Source organism: Podarcis pityusensis (genome assembly GCF_964106645.2).
Source record: "Podarcis pityusensis genome assembly, chromosome: 4".
Lineage (NCBI taxonomy): Eukaryota > Metazoa > Chordata > Lepidosauria > Squamata > Lacertidae > Podarcis > Podarcis pityusensis.
In genome coordinates, this window is record NC_138027.1 from 74,054,108 (window position 1) to 74,081,062 (window position 26,955).

The 26,955-nt window shown below is 44.8% G+C and overlaps 2 protein-coding genes across 4 annotated transcripts in view; one reads left to right on the forward strand and one right to left on the reverse strand.

The window, feature by feature from the left end:
* The window catches only part of GABRA5 (gamma-aminobutyric acid type A receptor subunit alpha5), a 74,245-nt gene extending 52,600 nt beyond the window's left edge, over positions 1 to 21,645 (reverse strand). Inside the window, exons 1-3 of one of the 3 annotated variants that reach the window (XM_081001396.1) lie at positions 21,182 to 21,635; positions 19,036 to 19,191; positions 2,143 to 2,264 (exon numbers count right to left, since the gene is read on the reverse strand). In XM_081001396.1, coding sequence (XP_080857522.1) covers positions 2,143 to 2,264; positions 19,036 to 19,121 — 208 coding nt within the window. In that variant the 5' untranslated portion in view covers positions 19,122 to 19,191; positions 21,182 to 21,635. Of the gene's footprint in view, positions 1 to 2,142; positions 2,265 to 19,035; positions 19,192 to 20,650; positions 21,050 to 21,181 lie in introns of those variants that run through there. The other 2 variants (XM_081001397.1, XM_081001398.1) reach the window with 2 other exon arrangements.
* GABRB3 (gamma-aminobutyric acid type A receptor subunit beta3) overlaps positions 1 to 26,955 on the forward strand; it is a 198,314-nt gene that overhangs the window by 40,541 nt on the left and 130,818 nt on the right. The gene's annotated exons all lie outside the window — the stretch shown is intronic.

Here is a 26,955-nt window from a genome sequence, read left to right on the forward strand (position 1 = left end):
AAAGCACGCCAAAGTGCAAGTAGATAAATAGGTACCACTCTGGCGGGAAGGTAAACGGCGTTTCCGTGCGCTGCTCTGGTTTGCCAGAAGCGGCTTAGTCATGCTGGCCACATGACCTGGAAGCTGCACGCCGGCTCCCTCGGCCAATAAAGTGAGATGAGCGCCGCAACCCCAGAGTCGGTCACAACTGGACCTAATGGTCAGGGGTCCCTTTACTTTTAAGCACACGATGTGGAGCTCCTGAATGTGTGGGCTGCTTCAATAGATGTGCAAAGAGGGGTATGGACACAGAGGTGCCCTTCCATTGAAAGAAAATGGGTCACTGTACACGCCAAGTTTCTGCATGCCTGCATTAGCAGCCTAGTCCCCACAACCATCAGAAGAGTGAATGAAATGAATGGTCTTTAGCTCTGGTACAAAGAGGACATTAGTTATGTCTGTCCAGCTTCAAAAACAGCTGGACTGGTAAAATTAAATGATAACATTTAACAACGTCAAATTTCACAAGTGGCTGCATTTGTTAGTATTCACGTGGTTGTACTAAAAACTGAAGCTCTGATCTTTTTCAACACTGCTTAAAGCTCATGGAGGGTGTTTTCCCCTCTCCCCTTAAGGATTCTATTCTATTCTTGCTTGCTTTGTGGAATGATAACGTCATAACAAAGCCTAGGTCATTAAAGCAAACGCAAGTTTTGCCAACTATTCAGCTTAGTAATTTAGATATGGTATATTGATTTTACATGACAAATCTTTTCAGATATCAGAAAATCCTAGAAATCTTGGTGATGTTTTCTTGGTAATGTGATATACATCACAGCCTGGGGCTATAGTAACACTATCAGATATTTAGGTTATTGATTTACAAGATAGAGCATTCTGAGATTTGAGAGGCAACTGATTTGCAATTAACCAAAAACAGATACAGTGGTACCTCGGGTTACAGACGCTTCAGGTTACAGACTCCGCTAACCCAGAAATAGTACCTCGGGTTAAGAACTTTGCTTCAGGATGAGAACAGAAATCATGTGGCGGCGGTGTGGCAGCAGTGGGAGGCCCCATTAGTTAAAGTGGTACCTCAGGTTAAGAACAGTTTCAGGTTAAGAACAGACCTCCGGAACGAATTAAGTTCTTAACCAGAGGTACCACTGTAAAGGGAATATTCTATATGACTTCTATCTAGATACCGAAAGGAAGAACCTACTCTGTAGGTAAGTATGATGACCCTGGGCTCAAAATCCACTTTTTCAGTGGATGAGGATCCTCTTCAAATGAAAAGGTATCTCTCACTGAAGGCAGAGCTAGATATTAGGATAGGTCAGTGCTTCCTATTTAAGGTTTATTCTGATTATGGTTGCTTCTGAACTTTTTTGGAGTCTCCAGCCTGAGCCTGTATGGAGCTGTCCAGAGTATCTGACTACTCAAACTATTGTAGGGGTTGTGGATGGTTGTGAGGGGCACGGCCTCGACAGTGGTGGCACCTTGACAGCTGAACCCACTTCCTGTTCCTGTTCCAATAATGCCTAATGGCCTTTAGGAAGTGACTGAAAGCATTCATTTACTGGGTCATTTTGCAACCTTTGACAAGTCATTCTATTACTTGGTCTCCACTACGTTGTGGCTGGTGTTGTTTAATTGTTCAGTTCTCATTTTTTGTTGTTGCATTGCTTTAAATCTATATTGAAGCATCTCTGAAAATGTGGGATTTAAATAATAAACAGTATAACAAGTGGCTTTCATACAGTCTTGCAGCAAAGCCACTATAACTTAAAATCAGTGTTCTCCTCCCACCCTCCCCAACTTCCTTGTCTGGTTGCAAGGCCGATGTACACACTGAGGAGGTGATCTGACTTCTCTGGGTCTGCTCTGAGAACGATGCAATGGATTACAAACTCTGTGGGCCGGGGATGCTTTTTCTAACTTGAAAATGGGGAAATCTTTAACATACAACCAGTGAGAAAACAAAAGCACCAGGGGATTTTTGTGGCACTCTTCTGCTGCTTTCAGCACACCTTCTGGAGATCTCTTAACCATCTCCCACTGCTCCCTAAGCACATCTTTGGTCATCTCTTACTGGGACACGACTGCATGCTGTTTTAAACATTTCCCCCTACAATGGCATGCTTGTAGGAACATCTGTTGTACCTCCCAGGCCTGGACGAAGCCTGTTATCATATCCATCCAGCAGGCCGTCCAGAATCCTAGTGAAGATGGTGATGTTATCATTGGTATCATATTTCCCTGAAGCTGTTGGCATCTGTGAGAAGCTGCGAAAAGGGGGGGGGGAGTGGAGAAGACACATCAATAAAAACTGGAAGAGACAGCTAAAGAGTTAAAGGTTGTGTCATCGATCTCATAAGCATCTGAGAATGGATAGCTTTAACAAGGACTGCAGAAAAATCCAATGGCTTGGTTGCTCTTGGACTTTGCTTGCCACGCACACAGGTGCCCCATAACATGCATAACACATGTGCATGCTGCATTGCAAAAAGCGTAATTCACCCTATTGTCAGGGCTTCTAGGTACAATTTGTTTCCTCTTTTCCAGGAGTAAATCAGAATCTACTGGCAGGTCCGGTGGTGCCTGGTGTCCATTGGAACTGATAGGGTGGAAGGCAGGGAGGCCAACAGTAGGTGGAGCCAGAGCCAATTACAGACAGAGCCATGCCCTGACTGGTTGTAAGTTCAAAGGCAGGCAGGTGGGGGCCAGCTGAGGATGCACTGAGATTGCTGGGGCAGTGTCGCCTTTGTTCAAATGGACCAGCCTCTGCAGGATAGATCAAGAAGTAATTTGCAGCAGATAAGCAAGGCTTCTGACTCCCAACTGTTTAACAACAGTGACAAGAAAGCGTCTTCCCCTCCCTCCTTTTCTAAATTAAGCTGGTGATATCAGGGATGGAAGTTTGGGGGGAAACTGAAGAGGGGTTTTGTGTGAAAGGGCTGTGCATTCAGTTTTGGTATTGAAAACAAATTCAGTTTGCTCAGAGGCTCCCTGCTCCTTAATTCTAAAAGTGTGTTGCCCCACTCAGCCATTCTTTTCCACCTGGTTAATAGATCTTGGGTTCTAGCAAAAAAAACAACAACTAAACACCATGAATCTGAGATTTGTCCACCCTTCTTTATCCCTTTCCTTTTTGTCACCTTTCTTTGTTTCTCTAATAGCTCCATAAATGCAGTGCTTTTTTCCTTAAAATATGTTTAGGGGTACTCTCATTTTGACTCAAGAAAACCACCATTTTATAGTTCAAATCGGGGAAAATAAATACAGCAAATGGACAAAGGTACACAAATTCACAAAATGTTAAGGGACGCAGGTGGCGCTGTGGGTTAAACCACAGAGCCTAGGGCTTGCTGATCAGAAGGTTGGCAGTTCAAATCCCTGCGATGGGGTGAGCTCCCGTTGCTCGGTCCCAACCTAGCACTTCAAAAGCACATGCAAGTAGATAAATAGGTACTGCTCCAGTGGGAAGGTAAACGGCGTTTCCGTGCGCTGCTCTGGTTCGCCAGAAGCGGCTTAGTCATGCTGGCCACATGACCCAGAAGCTGTACGCCAGCTCCCTCGACCAGTAAAGCGAGATGAGCGCCGCAACCCCAGAGTTGGCCACGACGGAACCTAATGGTCAGGGGTCCCTTTACCTTTAACCCCAGAAAAAGCACTGCATAAATGCATATGGTGTGGGAAACTGGCTTGTGGACTGTTCCACTTCTGACTGCTGGTGGGCTTTTTGGGGGCAGGGCTCACAGGATTGAATGTTTCATTCACACGTAGAGAGAGAGAGAGAACATAGGAAGCTGTGTCAGACCATTAACCTATCTAACTCAATATTCTGCACTGACTGGTAGTGACTTTCCATGATAAAAGGAAAGGAGTCTTTTTCAGCCCTTTCTGGGGATACTAGGGATTGAACCTGGGACCTTCAGCATTCAGAGGCTGGGTTAACAACTTGTTCCTCAACCTGATGAGGCTCATTTGACAAAAACAAGAAATGGAGCCTTTGGGGTCATCAGCCCAGTCCTGTGGGATTGTTATGCCAAAGCAATTCAGCAGGTTCCTTCTGTTTAGACCAGGCATGGCCAAACTTGGCCCTCCAGGTGTTTTGGGACTACAATTCCCATCAACACTGACCACTGGTCCTGTTAGCTAGGGACGATGGGAGTTGTAGTCCCAAAACAGCTGGAGGGCCAAGTTTGGCCATGCCTGGTTTAGACCATTAAATGCCAGCTGAAAGTGTTTCCATTCCTCCAGGCTTCTGCGGGCAACTAAGAATACATCTTTCCATTAAGGCTGGTTTCTAATTTTATTATATATACAGTCATACCTCTGGTTACGAATGTGATCCGTGTGGGAGGCACATTCGCAACCCGCAGCGTTCGCAGCCTGATGCGCCATGTCTGCGCATGCACGTGACGCGATTAGGAGCTTCTGTGCACGCGTGTGACATCATTTTGTGTTTCTGCGCATGCGCAAGTGCCAAAACCTGGAAGTAACCCATTCCGGTACTTGCGGGTTCGGCACAGTCCGCAACCTGAAAACACGCAACCCACAGCATTCATAACCTGAGGTATGACTGTATATTTATTTACATGGGTTTTATCGTATGGTTTTATGTGTGACAGTTGGAAACTGCTCTGAGATTTTTTTTAATGAATAGTGGTATGTAAATATTTTTTTATAAATAAATGAAATAAACTGCTGGTCTTCAGCTGGTGGGTTGGAACCCACTAGTGGGACACAGCTTGATCTGAGGTGGGTCTCAACAAGAGCACTACCACCATGCAAATGTATGGCAAAAGATTAAAAAATGGGTCCCCAAATGCTGGTTAGGATTAGATGTCCTGGGCCTGAAAATGTTGAGGACTACTGGAATAAACCAACCCTTCTCCCTGATAAGAGGGTTTTCTATGTGCAGGGAATATTAGAGATACATTCACTCACATGAGTCCACACACATAGTTTGAAATAGTACAGTCCACAGACAGGTTTATCTCCCACAAATGATATTTGTAAGCACCAGGCCTCAAATTCTAAGCCAGAGGGCAGGAACAGTCTTTCTGTAATCTCTGTAAGGTGATGACAAGTCTCTTTCTCACTCCTACTCAGAACAACTTTAAAAACCGTCATTTTTTCCCCTGCTTTAGCATTACATTACCCACCAAATTCCTAGACATTCTGCTGCACCCATTGCCTTCCTCTTCTGCTACTGCTGGACAGACTCCAGAATCTGAGATGAGTAAATGGAAAACATTTGCAGATATTTGCAGAGAAGTAGCCAATGGGTCAAAGGCCTTCTTCCCTAAGTTGATCATGGTCACCGTCGACGCGCCGCTTTAATTAAGTTGCAGCCAGAAGATCAAATTCTGCCATCTGCTACACAGAGTCTTTAGCAACATTTTAATCCTATGAAATTGTTATTGCAAGCAGTGATGGCCACAATGTTGTGTAATGCCGAGCAAAACCATAATGGAAGCTAGATCTTCGGGGATCCAGTTCCATGGCCATTCTCACTTAATATGGACAATAAATGCCACTGGGATTGAGAACGGAACAGGGACTGCCCATAGCTCCTGTAGGCATGGAACTGCCATCCTGTCATAATTAGTGTTCTTAATTACAAATGATTCGGAATAACAGGATATGAAGCTTATCAGTCACACTCTAGTGTTACACATAATATAATCCTGCAGCAATCCTTAGAGGAACCTTAGAGGTGAGCAACCTTAGGCCCAGGGCCAAATGCCACCCTCCAGGCCTGTCTGACCCTTGGGACTCTCCCAAAGCCACATGCCCCCTCCAGCCACACCTCCTACTCTCCCCCAGGCCACACCCCTCACACTTCACACCCTCCTGGAGTATTTTTGCCAGGCTGGAATGTGTCCTCGAACTCTGATCATTACTCTTGCTTGTCTACCTGGAGGAGAAAGAGGTTATGTGTGTTTTGAGAAACTGGCCTCTCAGCCCCTGCCAGAGCATTGCACCTCCCTCCCTAAGCTGAACAGAAGCTTCCCAGGCTTTAGGATGGAGTTGTGAGGGGAATAATAATAATAATAATAATAATAATAATAATAATAATAATTTATTTGTACCCCACCCATCTGGCTGGGTTTCCCCAGCCACTCTGGGCGGGTTCCATCAAAGATTAAAAATACATTAAAATGTCACACATTAAAAACTTCCCTGAACAGGGCTGCCTTCAGATGTCTTCTAAATGTCAGGTAGTTGTTTATCTCTTTGACATCTGGTGGGAGGGTGTTCCACAGGGTGGGCGCCACTACCAAGAAGGCCCTCTGCCTGGTTCCCTGTAGCTTTGCTTCTCACCATGAGGGAACCACCAGAAGGCCCTTGGAGCTGGACCTCAGCGTCCAGGCAGAACAATGGGGGTGGAAACGTTCCTTCAGGTATACTGGGCCGAAGCTGTTTAGGGCTTTAAAGGTCAACAGCAACACTTTGAATTGTGCTCAGAAACGTACTGGGAGCCAATGTAGGTCTTTCAAGACTAGTGTTATGTGGTCTCGACCGCCCCCCCCCCCCCAGTCACCAGTCTTGCTGCCGCATTCTGGATTAAGAGATCCTGCAGCCCTCCTCCTTCATTCCCAAAGCTGGGCAGAGGTGCAAGAAAGAAAGCTACCCACTGGCACTGCAAGTAGACAACACAAATCCTGCTTGCACTCAGGTTCTGCTTGCGGGTTTCACAAAGCCATATGCGTGGCCACTGTGAAAATAGGATGCTGGACTAGATGGGTGTTTGGTTTGATCCAGCAGAGCTTTTCTTATGTTCTCTCTGGCTCTGGCAATCTTACACCTGTGTATAAGCATTTTTCTCCATTTGATTGGGTTTTCTCTGCTCCGTTAAGGAACTTTATACATGCCTGGAAATTAACATTCACAGTCTCATTGAATACTAAGAACGATGGATCGTACGGTCATCTTAAATTCTAACTGTTGTCAAAAGAGTCTGCAAGATTTCTTTTGGCCATCATGGTAAAAGCTAGGGATTTGCTTAGAAATTTAGAAAGAGTGAATGCAGACCAGTGACAAAAGCAACTAATGTACTTACTGTTCCACTGGCCAGGCTGAAACACGGGGAAAGCTGAAACCCTTTGTGCAATTTCTCTTCTCTAAGGGCAGTAAAAGGACGCCATAAAGCATTTCCCCAATGGATTTTTAAAAAACTGAAATTGTGTTTGTCTTCAAGGAGACATTAAGACTAGCAAAAGCCTATGATTCTTGTCTAATCCAACACTCTCCTGCTCCCGGTATTTCCTGGAAGCAATTACCTCCTGTGTTATGTAATATAATATAGGACTACATTGAAAAACTATCTAAAAAGAAGGAATCCAATGAGCTTTTTAGAAAGGGAAGTCTGCATTGTTTGGTACCTGGCTAGTTGACACTTCTTGGGAAGTGTGCCGGTGAATTCTCTTTCATTACACAAACTATTTGTGGTTTGTAAAGCTTTGGTGCAATTTTAATTCTGCCTAAAGCTGCTTATAAGGAAACAACTTTGAGAGAGAAACAGAATAGGGAGAAGAACTGGAAGCCTAAAATGGTTTCTAGTCATTTCCAGTGCCCAACTGGACATCATATGCAAGCCTTGACAACAAGTAACCGCAGTCTATCATTGTCTTCTCTCCCCCTCCCTCGCTCCCTGTCTCTCTCACACCTGTTTGTGTAATCTCATAGTAATGGGGATGGCGATGCTGAAAAATTGTGAATGATTTAGCCTTCCATGTGAGTGATGTGAGCCTCCCTCCCACCCTGACATCGGATTTTATTTTGCTGGGCATTTCACCTGCCATTTTTGATGGTCTCAGTGAAGCTGAACTGATTGGACTATTAATTGTTTTGGCAAGAGATGCAATTTGCTTGATTCAGCATATGTTTACCTGCATGAAATATGTGCTGTTTGCATGTTATTTATTTATTTAAAATTCCAAGCTCAGAAGAAGAAAAGAGCTTGGCTCTGTCTAGAAACTGATTCCAGTGTTCCATAACTATTATGGGTTTTCTCTGGGGGAAAGCATAGCTCCATTTGTGAGTGAGTCCCTGGAATGTGTTGATTGGTAGTCTGAAATCTCATCTCTTTGTTATGTTGGTTGGCAATAAAATGAAAGAGTACATTTTTCTTATTGTGCCACTTGAAAAATCCACTCTGGGCCACTTTAACTGTTATCTAATTCTTTTACAGAAAGCCTTATTGCGTAAGACACAAGATGCAACTCACATGTAGAGCATTACATAAAATGGTGTCTTTTTCACAGATGCCTTCCCCCAACTGGCTATGCTTCCCCAAGGATGACACCCCCTTTTGCACAGGGAGTGAAATGCTTGCATGCATGTTATTGAAAAGCAACAACATGAATTTGGGAAGCCACTTGAGATGGTGACTGTTGTAGTGAAGCCATCACAGGCTGTGTTTTGACATGTTATTGATCAGGAGGTTACTCTGGTGTCACAAGCATGTTATGATCTGTGGTGTGTCAAAAGCTGGCAACTATCTTCAAAGGTCACACTATGGTAGCTTCACCACATTGGTCACCATCCCAATTGGGTGTCTATATCCACACTAAAACATCAACCAAGGTAGAGGTGAATCATTTTATCCAGAGTAGATTACTCATGGATTAGTGATGGATGTTTGATCTCTAGCAAAATGGGCATACAACTGTTCCCCCAAAAAGTATTAGGCACATATGGTAAAGCAGATTCCAAAACTGTCAAAGCAATCAGATGTCTCCATAATTTGGGAGCACTATGACGACACTGTATGCCAGAGCTCTCTCCCTGAGCAGGGAAGGCTCATCCAGAGTTGAGAACTCAAGGATCTGGTTAAGGACTTTCTAAGAACCTTCAGGATTCAGTGCTTAGCACTTCCTCAGTACTTCACCATCCTTGGTCCCACTGCCAATAGTTCCAAACAAGAAGAGTGAACCTACCATGTCTCCCAGTCTTGATGGCTATAGAATGTCTCTGTGATCAAAGGCACTATGATTCTGAACATGGTGAGCAACAACTGCAGGAGAGGGTTATTGGGCTTGCATCCTGCTTTTGATCACCCCATCTGACCGAACGATATGGGAGAGTATTCAGTCAAGCAAGAATTTGTGTTTGCCTTTGTCTGACTCATGCTGGCAGCATATTTGCATGTTGGATTTGTGAAACTACAGAAAAGGATATGTATTATATCTGTATCCTCCAAGAAGCTCAGAGGGGCATTTCTGCTGCACTATGACCCTAAAAGGTAGGTTGGGTTGAGACCTCCGGGGCTGATTGGGTATTAAAACCTAGCGTCCCCACATCCAAATCAAACACTCCAAGTACTGCACCAGACTAGTATGTGCCCTAGTTCCTTCTTTCCTTTAATACTTCTCTGTTCCACAACTTCAGAAGTACTGAAATAGAAAGCGATCACCAAAGTTATTGGTGGGCATGGTTTATGTGGCTTGATCAGAAACAAAATATTGGGAGTTATTAGCTACTGGGGGAGTGCAGAGCTTTTCATCTGAAATATTAAAAAACAACAACACACTGGTGAATGTTCTGTGGGAAAGAATCTTACGTCAACGAGGTTTGCCCTTAATGAGCTCCTTCCATTTCTGTAATTAAAACCGATGGATTAGTTTTGACATCAAGTGAAATGTAGCTCCTGATACAAATTCTCCTTATCATTGATGGCTCTGGGATGCATGGATCTCACCCGTGGAAATGGAGATCTCTGAGAGTGTCTCTTCACAACAGGGAGACTGAGTTTTTATAATTCAGTCCCTTTGTAAATTTATTTCCCGGTCTTGGAAAAGAAGCAAATCTAATGAAGAAGGAGGCAGAGAGAATACTTTACAATATCTTCATAAAGAAAGGGTATGGCATGAGGCAGAGAACCATTTTAAAGAAAGCTGAAAGTGCTTTCACAGAGAACCATTAGCTGTCATGGTGTACAGACATCTCTTCCATTTGCCCCCGTTGCCTCAGGTCAAATAGTGTTTGCAGGTTTTTAAACAATACAAAACCTTTAATCAGGGGCCAAAGAGGAATTTGCAGTACACACCAAGCGCAGCATCACTTTTTTTAAAACTCTGAAGAAAATGACTGTGGGAAGTCAGTGGGGAGTAGGGGTGCAAGGAGACTCAAGATAAAATCCTTCCCTGAGCCATGAAGCCAGTCACTGCCTCTCAGTTTAAGCTACCTCACAGGGTTGTTGTAAATATAAAATGGCAGGGGAGAACTGTGTATATTTCCTTCAAACCCTTGAAGGAAGAACACAATAACATATAATATATATCCCTATTAACATCAGCAGCTGTTCTCTGTCTTCCGTTTGCAAAAGTGACAAAAAAAAGTACGAGTACAGTAAGGAGGGAGGGAGGGACCCTTATATGTGAAGTTCTTTGAATGACTCACTCAGCTAGTGCCTTCCAGTTGGTTTGGATTACAGCTCCCATAACGCTTGACCACTGGTCATGCTGCCTGGGGCTTATGGGAGTTGTAGTCCAAAACAGCTGGAAGGCACCAGATTAGGGAAGTCTGTCCACCTCATCCACTGATGGAGGAAAATGGCAGAGTATTGTCCTGCTGCAGCATATTGTCTTTGCTAAAGACTGGCAGATGCCTCTCCCATGTTGAAGACTTTGAGCTATCCATCGCAATCAATCTCTTCAGAATGCCAGAATAATATTTGTTGCGTATCAATGCAGAACACACACTAAAGAGCGTCCCCATCTATACAATGTCCAGCTCAAGTCAGGGTGGAAAGTCCGTGATCTGAGTTGACACATTGTAATACATTCGCAAAACTGTCTCCTATATTTGAAGTGAGTGAGGGAATATGCAAAGTATCTTACTGGAGCATATCTGGAGCTCTCTGATTTTGGAAAACAGATATTGGGTTTCATCGAACTTTTCTAACAGAGATGAATGGTGGAATTCTCAAACAATGTAGGTGCAGTTGCCACCACAATTTCATGTGTGTATGGATATTCACCACTTAAAACATTTATTGAAATGTATCAGTATAGGTTAGAAATGCGGGTGGCACTGTGGGTTAAACCACACAGTCTAGGATTTGCCAATCAGAAGGTCGGCGGTTCGAATCCCTGCAACGGGGTGAGCTCCCATTGCTTGGTCCCAGCTCCTGCCAACCTAGCAGTTCGAAAGCATGTCAAAGTGCAAGTAGATAAATAGGTACCACTCCGGCGGGAAGGTAAATGGCATTTCCGTGCACTGCTCTGGTTCGCCAGAAGCAGCTTAGTCATGCTGGCCACATGACCCGGAAGCTGTATGCTGGCTCCCTCGGCCAGTAAAGCAAGATGAGCGCTGCAACCCCAGAGTCGGTCACAACTGGACCTTATGGTCAGGGGTCCCTTTACTTTTACCTTTATCAGTATAGGTTCATGGGTTTGAGGGGAGAGCAGCTTTGGGTGTACAGAAAAGGGGAGGGGGAGTGACCACCACACCTGCTTAAATTTGGATAGTTAGGTGTGGGTTTCAAGCATAGCCAGTGCGTCACCTAGTAAATTTCTCTTCTTCAAAATTAAGAATTTTCAAGATATATATTTAGCAGCATTTTGAAGCTTCTGTCCTGATAACAAGACACATTGTGTATGTTTTGCTACAGTATTAAAACCAAAGCTGAAATTAATTTGGGAGGAACTTTCTCCATTGTTACAGCTTTGGATGTATGTTGCATTTTTTTAAAAAGCCTTTTGAAGCATCACTATGCTGCAAATTTACAACGAACTTTGTTTTGGCTTTACTTCCTAAACGTTTATTTCCCCCCAGGATTCATATTGTACTTCTTGGCCAAAAAATGCTATCCAAGTGGCTGGCAAATACTTTAGCTGCATAGTAGCCTATGAATAAAAAAGGCCTCTCTGAATTCTACAGTGACTAGGAAGGCCATATATTGAATCTCTTATAGTACATTGGATTTTAGTTTACTGCTTTTACAAAATGCACCGTAAAACAAAAAGTAATTACAGAAGTGCCTGGTTGTGACAAACAACAACTCTAGGTGTCAAATGGCTTTGCTGAAAATGCTGCTTTAAATTATGGGACCCAGCCTTATGAAGATCTATAGGGCCTTTCTGAGGAATCCCCAAACATTTCACAAGCTAGTTACAAAACCGCAGCTAAACGAGGACAGAATTTCTGTGCTTTATTATGCACGTTTTCCACACATCCCTGCATTGCTGAGAGAATTGAGCATCAGGACAGTCTACAGCCAACATTGCAGTGAATTAGGAACTTTACCCCTGCAGTTGGTTACAGGGATTTGTTCGGTGAGTTTTACCAATTTTAAGAACAGCTTTACTGCAAGGATAAATGGCAGAATGCAGAAAGGCTGCCTATCCCTGCCGGGTTGGTCTTGTACTAAAACGTCTGATTTTGTTACCATTCATTGGGAAAGCTTTATCCTGAATCATACAAGAGGGCTAATTTTTCTGGTTCTGGCGTCTGCTTCTGATTGTCTGTGGGGTTTTTTTTTGTTTGTTTGTTTTTTAATAGAATCAGAGAATGAAAGAAGATACAAGGCCAAATTTCATCTAGAAAATGTTGGCTTGCATTTAAGACTCATAATAGCTGAAAGGATGCAGATAGATAATTTAGTCCACTCTCCTGCTTTAAAATAGGATGAGCTATTCTGAAGGAGGAGGCTCCAAGTGGGAGCTTTGCAGATGAGCCACCAAGAGCTTTGCAAATGGGACAGCCTCTCTGGGATCACCTGAGGATTCTGGGTAGTGGTGTTCTGGCTGCTAGCCAGAATCAGGAATCACAGGCAATTCAAGGCGGACAGTCTAGCACCCTTACTGAGCATGCTCCTGGTCTCAGGTGACCCCAGAAAGGCAAGCATTTGCCACTCCGTGTTCTAAAGCTCCAGATCTGCTGCATTCCTTCTCTTTGGGAAACTTGCTGCTGAGGGCAGCACACCAATCTACCCCAGTTCCTTGCCAGATCTAAAGAACTTGAGTGCCTAATGATGCTCATTCTTCAAAAACACATGGAGAGGTGCAAGCTCCCTGCCTCGAGAAAGCCGATTCAATTCCTGAAGTGCCTTTAAAGGGGATTTGAATCAGCGGAGCTTGGTCCACTGGGGCAAATGGGGCACTACACTTCCAGCCTCTGTCTTCCCTCAGCTAGTCTCCACCTTCATGGCTTTGCCTGTCATTGGCTTGGCTCTACCACTGTTGGTCTCTCTGCCTTCTGCCCTACCAGTCCGAATGGGCACCAGTGACCACTGATTTGCACATGGCCGTGATATAAGCAGAGCAGGGTGTGTGAGAGTATTTCACATTTCCCTTTTCTGCACTTTCCCTGCCTTGCAGCAGCAACCTTTTCTCGTGTATTCTTATATGGGCAAGACATGCCCACTTCTATTCTAAGTGGGATGGAGAAACAAATACGCAGAGATGTTAACTTTTTCTCATCCCTCTTATTCATCCTTTCCACTTCTTCTTCTTCTTCTTCTTCTTCTTCTTCTTCTTCTTCCTCCTCCTCCTCTTCATCACCCTCCCCAAAGCTGCTATTTGGCTTAGTGAGATCTCATTTACTTCTCTTTTAAAATATTTTTTTTATCATGAACCTTCCCTTCATCAACATACCATGTTGATGGGCACCCATTAAAACCACCTACTAAATCATAAAATAGCAGTTAACAGATACTAAAATGCAACATCCAACAATGGAAGAATCTTATAAAAAAAAACACAGAGAGAGAGAGACAACAGATGAAATACTCATCAATTTACAAAACTTCAAATACCTGGGCAAATAAATCTTAACTTGGCCCAGAAATGCTAACAGCGTCAGTGCTTGTCATACTTGTAAGGGCACGTCCACAGACAGGGCACTACCAACTTTATTTCTTAATATCTAATTATATTTGCAGTCCAGCACTTTAACACTAAATGTGTCTGGTCCAAAGTCAATGGCCAAGGTAAACAACTATTATTCCCTCTACTTTCTGCTGTTCTTTTTTAAGAATTGGAAACTTCAGGCAAACCTCCATTCCTTTTTTCCCCAGCACTCTTGGCTAAATAAGCCCCTAGCAATCATTTGCTCAATACTCTGTTCAATATAATAATGAAGCTAAATAACGCAAATACTGACAGATGCATGAACTGCAAAGCAGCAGAACCTGTGTCCTCACGTCTCTGGAACCTTATATAAAAGCAAAGACAGAGGGCCGATTTACAACTCATGTAACACACACAAATCAGTTTTAGGCTTGTTTTGTTTGGCCTGACTTCCTACCAGGAGTCCTGGGAATTGCACTGCTATGTTCTACCTCCCCAGCTGGAGGCAGTATGACTGACCGCCAATTGCTGGGCATCACCAGTGGAGAAGGGGTTGTTGCTCTTAGGTCCTGCTTGCAAGACTGTAATGGAGGTGCTAAGAAGAGTGACTAGTGGGGTGCCACAGGGTTCTGTCTTGGGCCCGGTCTTATTCAACATCTTTATCAACGACTTGGATGATGGACTCAAGGGCATCCTGATCAAATTTGCAGATGACACCAAACTGGGAGGGGTGGCTAATACCCCAGAGGACAGGATCACACTTCAAAACGACCTTGACAGATTAGAGAACTGGGCCAAAACAAACAAGATGAATTTTAACAGGGAGAAATGTAAAGTATTGTACTTGGGCAAAAAAAATGAGAGGCACAAATACAAGATGGGTGACACCTGGCTTGAGAGCAGTACATGTGAAAAGGATCTAGGAGTCTTGGTTGACCACAAACTTGACATGAGCCAACAGTGTGACGCGGCAGCTAAAAAAGCCAATGCAATTCTGGGCCTCATCAATAGGAGTATAGCATCTAGATCAAGGGAAGTAATTGTCAGGAATTACTGACAGTAATAGTGCCAATGTATTCTGCTCTGGTCAGACCTCACCTGGAGTACTGTGTCCAGTTCTGGGCACCACAGTTCAAGAAGGACACTGACAAACTGGAACGTGTCCAGAGGAGGGCAACCAAAATGGTCAAAGGCCTGGAAACGATGCCTTATGAGGAACGGCTAAGGGAGCTGGGCATGTTTAGCATGGAGAAGAGGAGGTTAAGGGGTGATATGATAGCCATGTTCAAATATATAAAAGGATGTCACATAGAGGAGGGAGAAAGGTTGCTTTCTGCTGCTCCAGAGAAGTGGACACGGAACAATGGATCCAAACTACAAGAAAGAAGATTCCACCTAAACATTAGGAAGAACTTCCTGACAGTAAGAGCTGTTCGACAGTGGAATTTGCTGCCAAGGAGTGTGGTGGAGTCTCCTTCTTTGGAGGTCTTTAAGCAGAGGCTTGACAACCATATGTCAGGAGTGCTCTGATGGTGTTTCCTGCTTGGCAGGGGGTTGGACTCGATGGCCCTTGTGGTCTCTTCCAACTCTATGATTCTATGATTCTAAGATGGAAGCCCCTGCTAGATATCCCTAACCTTCCACACAGAACTACAACTCCATGAGTGTCCTGGGCAGATAAGCTTACTTGGCCTAGCCTTAGGGTGTTCATGCCCCATACTTTACAGAGGACAGTCTCCTTTTAAAGAGCGGTCAGAGGACAAACCTCTATTTGAAGGCATCAAGTTTTTTAAAGCCCTGTCTGGGTCCAAGAACCATAAGCTGGGAGAAGAAGGACCTTGAAATTGCTCATCCACAATCAGCACCTGGAGAGCACCCAGGTCACCTTGTCAGTCATCCTCCCAATGGCAATCTGCATTTTTCTTTAATCTATAGGAATCACATGCATTTAAACTTTATGCACAAATTTCTGTCCTTTTTATTGATGGTGTATCAGTACAAACAACCCCAAGCAAGAGTGCTAGAAGTTGGCTTCACCCTCACTCATTTTCCCTTTCACTCTTGTCTGCTGTGATCTTGGGAACTATTGGAAAGGGCTTCCTTGGACAGCTCCCATCTTCCTTTCACATTTCTGCTCCGACAACCCTTATTCTTCACCACCCTGCTTCTTAAACTACCAAGTAAGCAGAGATCAGTGTCCCAACTGCCCAGGCAACCAGAACAATATGTCACTTTCCACTGAAACCAGTGATCCAGCATAGCTCATCCCAACCCCTCCCAACTGTGATTTACCCCACTATGAGTTTCTACTGTGTTCTGGGCAATTGGCCTGTTTTGTCTGCTTTTGTTTTTCCATTTCTTTTGTTGTGACTTCATCAAACAAAAATCTGGGGAGGATGAATCAAATTCAAGGAAAACTTTCTGTTGTTCTCGTTCTAGTTAAGGTCCTGAGGTCCAAGTATTTGCAACATCTGGCTTGGTTTGTTATCTAAAACATGAAACTTGACTAACCTATATTACATTGTTTTTGTAAAATAAGATTTCTACAAAGCTCTGAGGAAAGGACAAGGGTGCATTAAAAAAACAAAAAACACCCCCCCCCCAAAAAAATATCTCAGTACATTTCTGGTTAAAATTGATGTTCCACTGAAATCCACTGGGGTTGCATTGTTAATTGCAAGAACACGAGTTTTCTCCTTTCCCTACAATAATCAAGTAAGAATGTAGCAACTCTGGATTTAACCTCAATGCTTGCTTGTATAGCACATTACTAAAGCATTCCCCCAATGGGTTCACCAAAAGTGTTGATTTGATTCCCCCCGCCCACCCACCCAATTTCTCAAATGCAACTTTCAGATTCATTCAGTAGTAATTGTTCAGCATTTATATTGCACTTTTGAGTGGTTTTTCTTTCTTTCTGATCTTTGCAACCATTTTATAGGGTGGGCCAGTGTATTTCAATATTTCAAACAGAGAAGTGGGGGGTCAAAATAGATGTGCATTCAGTATGTAGCAGGCAGCTGTATACCTTGCTTTTCCTTAACTAATCATTGAGGGAGAGGAGTCTGATTCCATTGATGAAGACAGCTTTCGCTCTTCCACCAAGAACTGAATGGAGATCAGGTCTCTTCACTGCCTAAGAAAACAACCCCCCATTGCTAGTTTGGCCCTGAGTCTGGCAGAGAGTGGCTTGCCTAAGGCCACCCTAGCGAATTCATATTTCCAGAAGTACACAGGAAAGAGTTAAGCAAATATAGGTAGAAAGCAAGCCATTGCCCTAACAGTATTCCCACTTCCTCCAGCTAACCAGGAGCTTGCAACCTATGGGCACGCTTCCTTTCTGTTGATTTACAGCGATGCTGACTTTTGTGATCCCAGAGCGCTGAAGTGCTGGAACACAAGCCTGGCTCTTCTTATGGAGGAGAGGGCAAGACCCTGGCTGCTCAGCTCATAAATCAGATCGGCTGCTTGCCTATATGAATCAAACAATCCTGAAGCTTGGGTTTCTCTCTTTTTCACCCTGAACAGGGCCAGCCCTCAGTATTAGGCAGAGGAAAGTGTCCACTGCAGGCAGCAATTGCTGGGGGGGGGGGGCAGTAGCAGCAGTTCCCCACCACCACCACCTACACAAATAATTAATCTTCATTCTCTCTCTCCCCCGTTAACCCCACCAAAAATAATAAAAGCATGAAGAGGATAAGGCTACACTAGTAATCCTCTATGGATAAAGACAACAAAATTATGGGGGAGGGGTTGAATTGTTCATAAACATAGGATATATTGCAACTTATGAAAAAATACTTATCCCTGCCCCCAGAGGAGGCAGACTTCTGTACCTGTGGGAAGGGCAGGCAGCAGAGTTGCACTAGCTGTTTGCTGCATTTACTGATCTGAAATAAAACATTCCTTTAAAGCTAATTCTGCATATGTCCAGGAGCAGTGCTATTTTTTTAGAAAAAGAGATGCTGGAGCTCACCATGAACTTTGTTCTCTTATAATGGCAATGGCACCCATCTGAGAGGTGCTGGAATTGAGTTGTGGCTGGAAAAAAAGTCCTGTCCAGGAGTACTGTGGACCTTGACTTGGAAAAGTGCCATTTGCTGCTGCTTGGGGGGGGGGGGGGATGTCTGGGGCTGCCCTTGATGGTTGTTTAACCTTCTTCTCCCAAGCATCTTACTCTTTCCATCAGCCACCAACCCCAAGGGGAAGTGGAGAAGGTGTTCTCTGGCAGAGGTCAGGAAACCAGGGATCAATGGGTCTTGCAGACAAGCCCCATAATCCAATAGGAAATGATGCACTGAGAGTGTCATTTGCCAGTGACGAGGGGACTTGCTCTCTGATTCACCATCTTTTGTAGGAAGGGAAGGGAACAGAGGAAGGAGGAGGGCCCAGGGCATTTGAGTCTCGCCCTGTGTGTAGGAGGACTAGACCAAAGTCCAGAAAGGGTGATCCATTCGAGTAGAAGGCTGACATTTTTGAGCTTCTGCCTCCCATACTGTCTACTTGCCACATCCCTGTTCCTAATGCGATCACTGTAGCAGTAAACTCCGGCCATGAAACATGCTCAGAAGAGTTAAAACGATGTGCTTAGGCATGACATAATGGGTCAATAGCTTGGGGAACTGAAGGCTGCTTTGCCCCTTTCCAGAAGGGACAGAAAGCAGGTGTGTAAGTGACGCCCCCTTCAAGCCAATGCATGAAGAATGGACTTATGCATCTGCCTTGCTGCCTTTCGGTGTGATGCACAAGTTTTGAATACACATGGAGCATGTGCATTTCACTAATGCTTTAATTCCCCTTTCTGGAGGGTACAAGCAGTAACAGGGAAAGCTAATGAGCAAGTTACTCATGCAATTATTTTGCTTGCTTTATCGTGTTTTCAGGCACACAGTGAACTGACTGGCTCACATCCCTGTCCCTTACAACTACATATATTGAAGAAGAAATAACGACGATGGCGACAGTAAAACACTCTGCATGTTGTGTGTCTGGTATTTTACATGAGCTCAGAAATATCCTTATATATTAGGACCATATTGTTGCTGTTTTACAGACAGGGGAATTGAGGCTGGCTAAATCACAACCCTGATCACTCCAAATCCAGCATTCTCTCATTGTACCACAGCCATTTCTTGGTATCAAGTATGCATTAGGATGCTTTCTCTTAACTCCTTAGAACTAATGGTTTCCATTCATTTAAATAATAATAATAATAATAATAATAATAATCATGTTACATATGGTAACTTACCCAAAATGACTGGCTAAACTCATAGAAATGCTGAGCAGAAAGCAGTTTTTGATCATGATAAAACCAGAGAACATCCCATTGTCCATTCCCAGTGAAATTATTAATAGAACCAGCTGATTTTGCAGGGGTATACCTTTCGCCACCTTTGTTCTGAAACTGCAGAGGACAAGAGAGGCAGAAATGCACATAAGTGTTAACTTAAAGACAGTAACTAGGTCAGATATCAAGCAATACACCGCACATCATTTGTCTAACCCATTGGGGAGATATTTGAAACATTCCTCAAAGACCCCAAATTCGTTGAGAAGTGGAATTTACATAAGGTTGTGCGAGCATCTCTCTCTACATGAAGGATGTCCAAGTGTATTCGGTTACCCTGAGCTGGTTGGATAATGAGGACCCCAGCGTATTCGGGATCTTTTGAGGTTGCAACCAGTTCCTATAATTAAGTGCCTTTCCATAGATGCATTGATATAGTGATAGATCTGATCCACGAGTCGCAAATCAGGCAAGGAAGTACTTGCCCTGCTCACAATGGAACATCCATGGCAAAACAAATGTGTAAAAACTACAAAATAGGCGCTTAACCTTTCCTCTTTTTAATTATTATGATATGCTAGTGTGTGTGTGTGCATGTCTACACACAGACACACTTCCCTCAGATGCCCTTTGTCTCACCTGGCTATTTTCTTAACCGCAAGAAGCTAGCTGATACATCCTGGAAGTCAGAGTACACACATAAAGAACGGTATATAGAAAGCAAAGGCCTCATTTGCTTTGAAAGCCCCTTAACGACACACTAAGGAGTTGGGGAAATGGGGAGGGGGGCTGGCATGGCAACAAAATACCTGCTTGCAGGATTGACTGGTATTCCTTTATTTGCCTGCCTGCCTGCATACCTGCCTGTCTCCCCGTCCCCCCAAATATTAAAAAATCTCCTTATGACTGTATGCGAGGGCAGGATCTCTCCCTTCTCTTCCTGATCTGTCTGATCGGGATGCAGAGGTGACAAAACAAAGCAGCCTTTCAACTCTGGGCTCCTTTCCTCCCCCCCCCCCACCCCACCCCCCGCACCTGAGACTAAAATAACCCTGCACTCCACCGAGCCATGCAATGGAAGCAGCGAAGGGAGGTTCTCCTCCGTTTTTCAAAGTGCTGTGGCGACCACCGAGCCCTAAGCAGAATTCAGGTGACCAGCGAAAGAAACCAGGAGTGGAGATACGACCTGGCCCTAAGTGCAGATGATTTTTTAAAAATTTTATTTTTTTTGAATCCTCCTGGTGGAAAAGAGGGTTCCTTGCCTCTTCCTTCGAACTGGTCCAGATCTGGACCAGCGGATGTCTCTCCCGCTTCACCTCCCTCGCTTGGCCAGAGAAAGAGGGCACTGCAGAGCCGCAGCAGTCCCCCTTACCTCTCAGCAAAGCCTCTCTGCCACTGATCTCTTGCCCGGGGATTCACACGCAGACCCGCGCAAACAGCCTCACCCCACTCCCCCCCCCCATCACGGCCACCACCATCCCCACCCCAGATCTCTGGCTCCCTCTCTGCCTAGATCTCCCTGCCAAGTGTGCATGCACCCCCCTCCATCTTCTGACCCAAGGAAATGGCTGTGTACCCGTGGCCGGATCCACGCAGGACGGGGTGCCTTGCAGCCCTTGTTGCTGCTCCCGCTGCTCCCGCTGCTGCTACTGCCTCTGCCGCTGCTGCTGCAATGAAGCCGATGGGGCGCCCGGTTCTCCTCTCGCGCCTCGCCGCGCTCTCCAACTCCCGCAAACTCCGGCGAAAGAGCACAAGTGCGGCTCTTTCTCCGGCTCCATTGCTCTGGCCAGCCGGGACAGAGGCGGGGGAAACCCTCCCCGTCCCGACCCCCCACCTTCAACCGACGTCCACTGAGCGATCCAAGCGGACGGATGGAGCGCAGCTGCGCCAGAGCAGCCAGGCCAGCCAGCAAAGTTTGCCTGCCTTCCCGACCTGCTGGCGGGCTTGAGGAACTGGGGGGTCGCCTCCCCCGAGGAGATCCACCCTCCCTTGCTCCCTTCCCTCGGTTCTCCTCGCCCACCATCCCCTCTCTCCTGCGGATCTCGCCTGCTCCGGGGAGATGCGCTCACCCAACCGCGAGTTCGCCGCGCAGCCAAGAAAAGCTTACCAGCGCTGGTCCACCGCGTGGATTTCGCCTCCCTCGCCGATCTGCTTTTGAGCTGGGGTTGCCGCGGTGATCCAGGCTTCTCTCTTAACAGAGCATCTTCCACCTCGGCGCCAAAAAAGCGTGGTGGTGGTGGTGGTAGCGGCGGGGGGAGTCTAGAGGGGAGTCAAAGGTAAAGATCCAAGTAACAACCCCCGTTTCCAAGATTGCTTGGCCGGTTGGGGGGTGTCTCTTTGCTCCCCCTCGATCTCCCCTGGTCCTCTCCGTCACCCCTAGTCTTCCCCTCGTAAAATCCACATGGCTTCTCGCTCGGCTTGTAGTCGAACGGCTGCCAAGCAGACGCGCGCCAGCAGAGGCCGCTGCACGCATGGCAGAAATAGCCCAGATTAATCACCGAGCCCCTTTCCTTACACAGGAGAACTCGAGACTGCTAAGGCAAGCGCTTCCTAAATTGTGCTGTTTCGAAGGAAGGGGATTCCGAAGGCAAGGGATGGCTTCTTGCGTGCTGAACTGGGGCTTTTCGGTTAGGGGAAACTTGAAAGCAGCGTAGAGATGGCGAGATCTTTAATTTTGTCCATGTGCGCGCACACACACACACACACACACACACACGAGAGAGGGCATTTTCAGTGCGCAAAATGATTTGCAGCCCTTATTTGTTCTAAAAAGAGTTTGCTTAAGACTGATGACATATTTATTCTATTTCGTAGTGGTAGATATGTGTTGCCCCTGCTAGGATGGCAACCCTGCTCAGTTTACTTCTGAGTAAACTTGACTAGGATGAGGCTCCAAATGCACATGCAATTCCACCATAGTTAATCGAGGTTTCTTGGCAACGGGCCTGTATAATACATATGTTTACATGTGAACATAAATGTTGTATACATGCGAGCAATGCAATGGGTGGAACAACCTTGAGATACAAACACAAGACGATAAAGGTGATTTAAACAGATACTGGTTTAGATCCATACTTAGTCATGCTTAGAGTAGGCCCACTGAAATCAGTGGGTTTTGTGTCAGTCATGGCTAACGTAAGAACCATTCATTTCAACGAGCCTACTCTAAACAGGATTAAGTTGGGAGCCAACCTAATATTTACTAATAGCAAAAGAATGGTGTTTTCAGAAACCCTGTAAGAGGTGAGAATGTCTTTCGCTTCAGTGGATTGAGCTGTAGGTCAGACAGCTGATTCTCACCACCTCACCCCACCTAAGAATAAGAATAAGAATAAGAATAAGAATAAGAATAATTTATTTTTTGTACCCCGCCCATCTGACTGGGTTTCCCCAGCCACTCTGGGCGGCTTCCAACAAAGATTAAAAATACATTAAAGTTGTTGCTACCATCAAGTTGCCTTGGGTGAGTTCCTGCGTTTTACACACCATTCTTCCTACAACTTCTTTACGTAATTCCTCCCCTGCAAGCATTTTACAGAAGCAGATATCTGGACACCATCATGAGGAAGGGACATGATGAAGGCTGAGAGAAGAAGAAAATGGCACACAATGCAGGAAGTAATTGCACCAAGGGAACTCAAACTTTGTATGTCCAATAACACAAGTAGAAACCACATCATGCTTCATTACAAGGGGTCTTAACCCTAAAGATGTAAGCCCAACCACACTTAACCAAGTCTCATTCAACCTAGTGAGCATGTTCATGAGTAAACATTGATAGGCTTAGGCTATAAATTACACATGCACTTTCTGAAAAAGAAATCAGAATTATCTCTCACAAACGTCTGGATTTGTGCATATCTGTTGTTGTTTAGTCATTTAGTTGTGTCCGACTCTTCATGACCCCATGGACCAGAGCATGCCAGTACACATCTATATCTACGCAAATTTGCACTTATTTTTCCCTTAGGTTGCAATGTTTACACTGTTTCTGCCAACTGTAAGAAGGAGCAGAAAGATATGGCAAAGACTGAGCTCTGTTCCCTGAATGCATGCACACGAGTAAACACACACACACAAATTGTGTTTCTGAGATTCCACCTTACATTAGGTTCATGTTTCCCAGTTTGGAATTATGTTGTTGTCGTTGTTGTTGTTGTTGTTGTTGTTGTTGTTGTTGTTTTGCAATTAATTGAGCCAGATGGTTGCTTTTGACAAGAATACAGTTGAGATTCTCAGAATGCAAAAGTCTGTGTCCGGTATTGAGCATCACATTTTGCAGTTCAGCTGCATGATACACAAAGCAATAGCTTTGTCGAGGTTGCCCTTGCCCTCCTCTGGGCTTCATCCTTGCAGCTGTATGGCCTGGTTTCAGCACAGTGGAGAGAAATACCTGGCCCTGTTGCTGAGGCCTTTGGACTTTGTAAAACAACAACAGCAGCAGCAGCAGCAGCAGCAGCAGCAGCAAAAGGAGTTCCTCTGTACGTGTACAGAGCATATTCCCTTGCTTCAACCACAACCTGCCTTCAACCATCACACATGTGGAATTAGAATACAAGCTAGCCTGGTTTTGCATTTCCCAGTGTCCCCACAGTCCTGGCCTCTGTTTCCTCTCTCAGCAGTCCTAACACAACACTTTCTAGCTGCTTCTCCTCCCCATCACTGCTGCTTTTGGCTCTTGTCAACTCTTCCATCCCTTGTTGCTTCCTCCCTTCTGGTCCTCTGCTGGTACCTGGTTCCTTCACTGCATCCCTAGACCTGACCTACAGTATCCAGAGGTCCTTCAAATGGAGCTCCTGCCACAGCGAATACTGAATGCTCCCCAGATTTGGCTACCTTGTTGGCATCTCTGGGGCTTCTTCATATGTTATGAAGGCAGCATGAGTGCTGCCTTCAGCTCTTTCCATATTGCACTCTCTCCAGATATGTAAGCTATGAACTGGCCTCATTGTGTAGAAGGCCTCTGTGCTAGTGGCCAGGACCATACTGCTATGTCACAGCATCTGCTTTGCATGGAGAAGGTCCAAGGTTCAATCCCTGACATCTCCAGGTTGGACTTAGACTGTTTCCTGTTTGAGATTCTGGAGAGCTGCTGCACTGGCAGACAGTACTGAGTGAAATGCCCTAATGGTATAATTCAGTATGAGGCAGCCTCCATTGTTCCTAGTGATGGAAGAAAGCAGGAAAAGCTCATCCATGCTGGGGAAGTGCTGTAGCTCAGTAGTTGGGTGGATGCTTAAAGAAGAAGAAGAAGAAGAAGAATCAGGGCTTTTGTTTAGCTGGAACTCACCGGAACTCAGTTCCAGCATCTCTCAGGTGGGCGCCACTGCCATTCTAAGAGAACAAGGGAGGCATTCATAGTGAGTTTTGGCACCTCTTTTTCTAGGAAAATAGCACATGATGATGATGATGATGATGATGATCTATCCCACCTTTCTTCTAAAGAGCTCAAGGTGGCATATATGGTTCTCCCTTCCCATTTTAACTCAGAACAAACCTGTGAGTTAGGTTGGGCAGAGAGATGGTGACTGGCCCAGTCACCCGGTGAGCTTCATGGCTGAATGGGGACTTGAACCCTAGTCTTCCAGATCCAACACTCTAACCACTACACCACACTGACTCTACTAGTAGAAGTTCTCCGCTTCAATTACTGGCCTCACCTCCTAGCGATAGGAAATTGCCCTGTCGGAAACTCTGAAGAGCCACAGCCAATCCGTGTGGACAATAGTCAGCTTGATGAACCAATGGTCTGACTCGATATAAGGTTGCTTCTTGGGAAGACCTTCCACGTGGAGAGCTGTTAACGGAACATAGGAAGTGGGCCAAATATTCTGAGGCTGAGATAGTAAAGGCCTTTCAGAAATCTGTTCTTGTTTTTGTGGAGGGAGCTGCTTGTTCGACAAAAGTCTCCATGCACTGAGAATCATGCCCTATGTCAAAAGTAGCCTCTTGTCTGATAGTGTACATTTCAAACGCTTAGCAACCTCACAGCACCAGGAGATAATGTGTCTTCCTGAAATCCTGGAAACCCCAGCTTAGGTTGACAGTGTGGATGGCATGCAAAGCTTTCTGATAGTCTCGTTTTTATATTTATCATGCATTTTATGTTTTTATATTGTGATTTTATGTTGTGAACCACCCTGGGACCTGCAGGGATAGGGCTGTATACAAATTTGATTGATTGATTGATTGATTGATTGATTGATGATGGTGGTGGTGGTGCAAGCCTCATAGGGGTGTTAATATTTCACTCCCAAGAGCTCTTACTAAGGAGCAAGCTCACTGAGCACAGGGGGAATTACCTTTAAGTAAACATGCATAGGATTACGCTGTACAGTGGTACCTCGGGTTACAGACACTTCAGTTTAAAGATGCTTCAGGTTACAGACTCCGCTAACCCATAAATAGTACTTCGGGTTAAGAACTTTGCTTCAGGATGAGAACAGAAATCGTGGCGCGGCAGCAGCAGCTGGAGGCCCCATTAGCTAAAGTGGTGCTTCAGGTTAAGAACAGTTTCAGGTTAAGAACAGACCTCCAGAACAAATTAAGTTCTTAACCCGAGGTACCACTGTATTGTGGAAGGATGCCTGGAAGCAAAACAAACAAACAAAAAAAGCCAGATCTCCTATTTGACAGTCTTATGCAGAGTTACTTGAAAGTAAGTTCTGTTGAACTCAATGGGGCATCTGCAGAAACATGTAGCGTTTCACTGCAGGAGTGGGGAAGGGGAATTTCTGCAGCTGATTTCTTTGTCAGCTCCTGCACGACAAATTCCACCTCCAATTCTATACAAAACCCCAATTGTATACAATTGTTTAAAAGTACAGGAGGCCTCCACTGTGCATTTGCTAATAATGGCTCTATAATCAATGTATATGAAAACGGAAACAACAACAATATGAATTATTACTACTAGCAGGAGTATTAAAAACACCCTGTAATTTGTTACTCCTTAAAGTGTCACAGGACTAACATGGCTAGTCCTCTGGAAATTGTTACTTTTTCCACAGTAGACACACTACGGCCACTTCTTCATAATGATAAGACAGCCAAGGTCATCTCTCTCTGACAGCCTGTCCATTCGCTCCAAGGAGAGTTGACTGATGAATATTATCCTTTCTGCACTAGCCACAGGATTCAGGCCATGCCAATTTTCTCTTGGGAGTAAATGGGCTTTGCTTTGGTGCCTTCTGCTGCTCACAGATTCAGAAGGAAAACCAATGAATTTTGCCAGGTTAATGCCATGAGAGAGCATGTCTACCTATAGCCTGCTAAATTCTCTATTGAGCTCCTAAAAAAAAATAATGCAATAAAATTCTGCATAGTCTTCTGTATGGATGAAGATATTATGCAGCAGCCCATATAAGAAAGCAAACCACTTTCTAAACAGCAAGTTTGTGTTACACATGCAGAAGACATTGGCAGGGAAGATATTATAAAGCACCTCACTAATATACACAGTTCACATTCTTAATATAAAGTGGAACTATGCAAACTGGAACTAAAATGAGGGAAAGAGGCAGATTTATATATTGACATTTCTTTTAAGGTGCTGAGTTGATTTCATATGCCAAACTGCACAGACGACTGTAAGACACCATACCCGGAGAATAGGACAATGAAGAAATAATGCATTTATAAAGAAAGTGATGCGTTAAAGGTAACGTCAGAAACTTTATAGGATCCAGGAACTAGGTCAGGTATAACTGTGAATGAAAAAACACAAAGCAAGCACAGTTTGTGGCCCAATTCCATAGCATTCAGGTAAAGCTCACATAGGTAGGATGACAGCTAGAGTTAAAATGATGAGTAACAGTCAGTTTAAGTATCCCAGCTATCCTTCCTTCTCCATTCCATTGTGACACAACCTCTTGATGT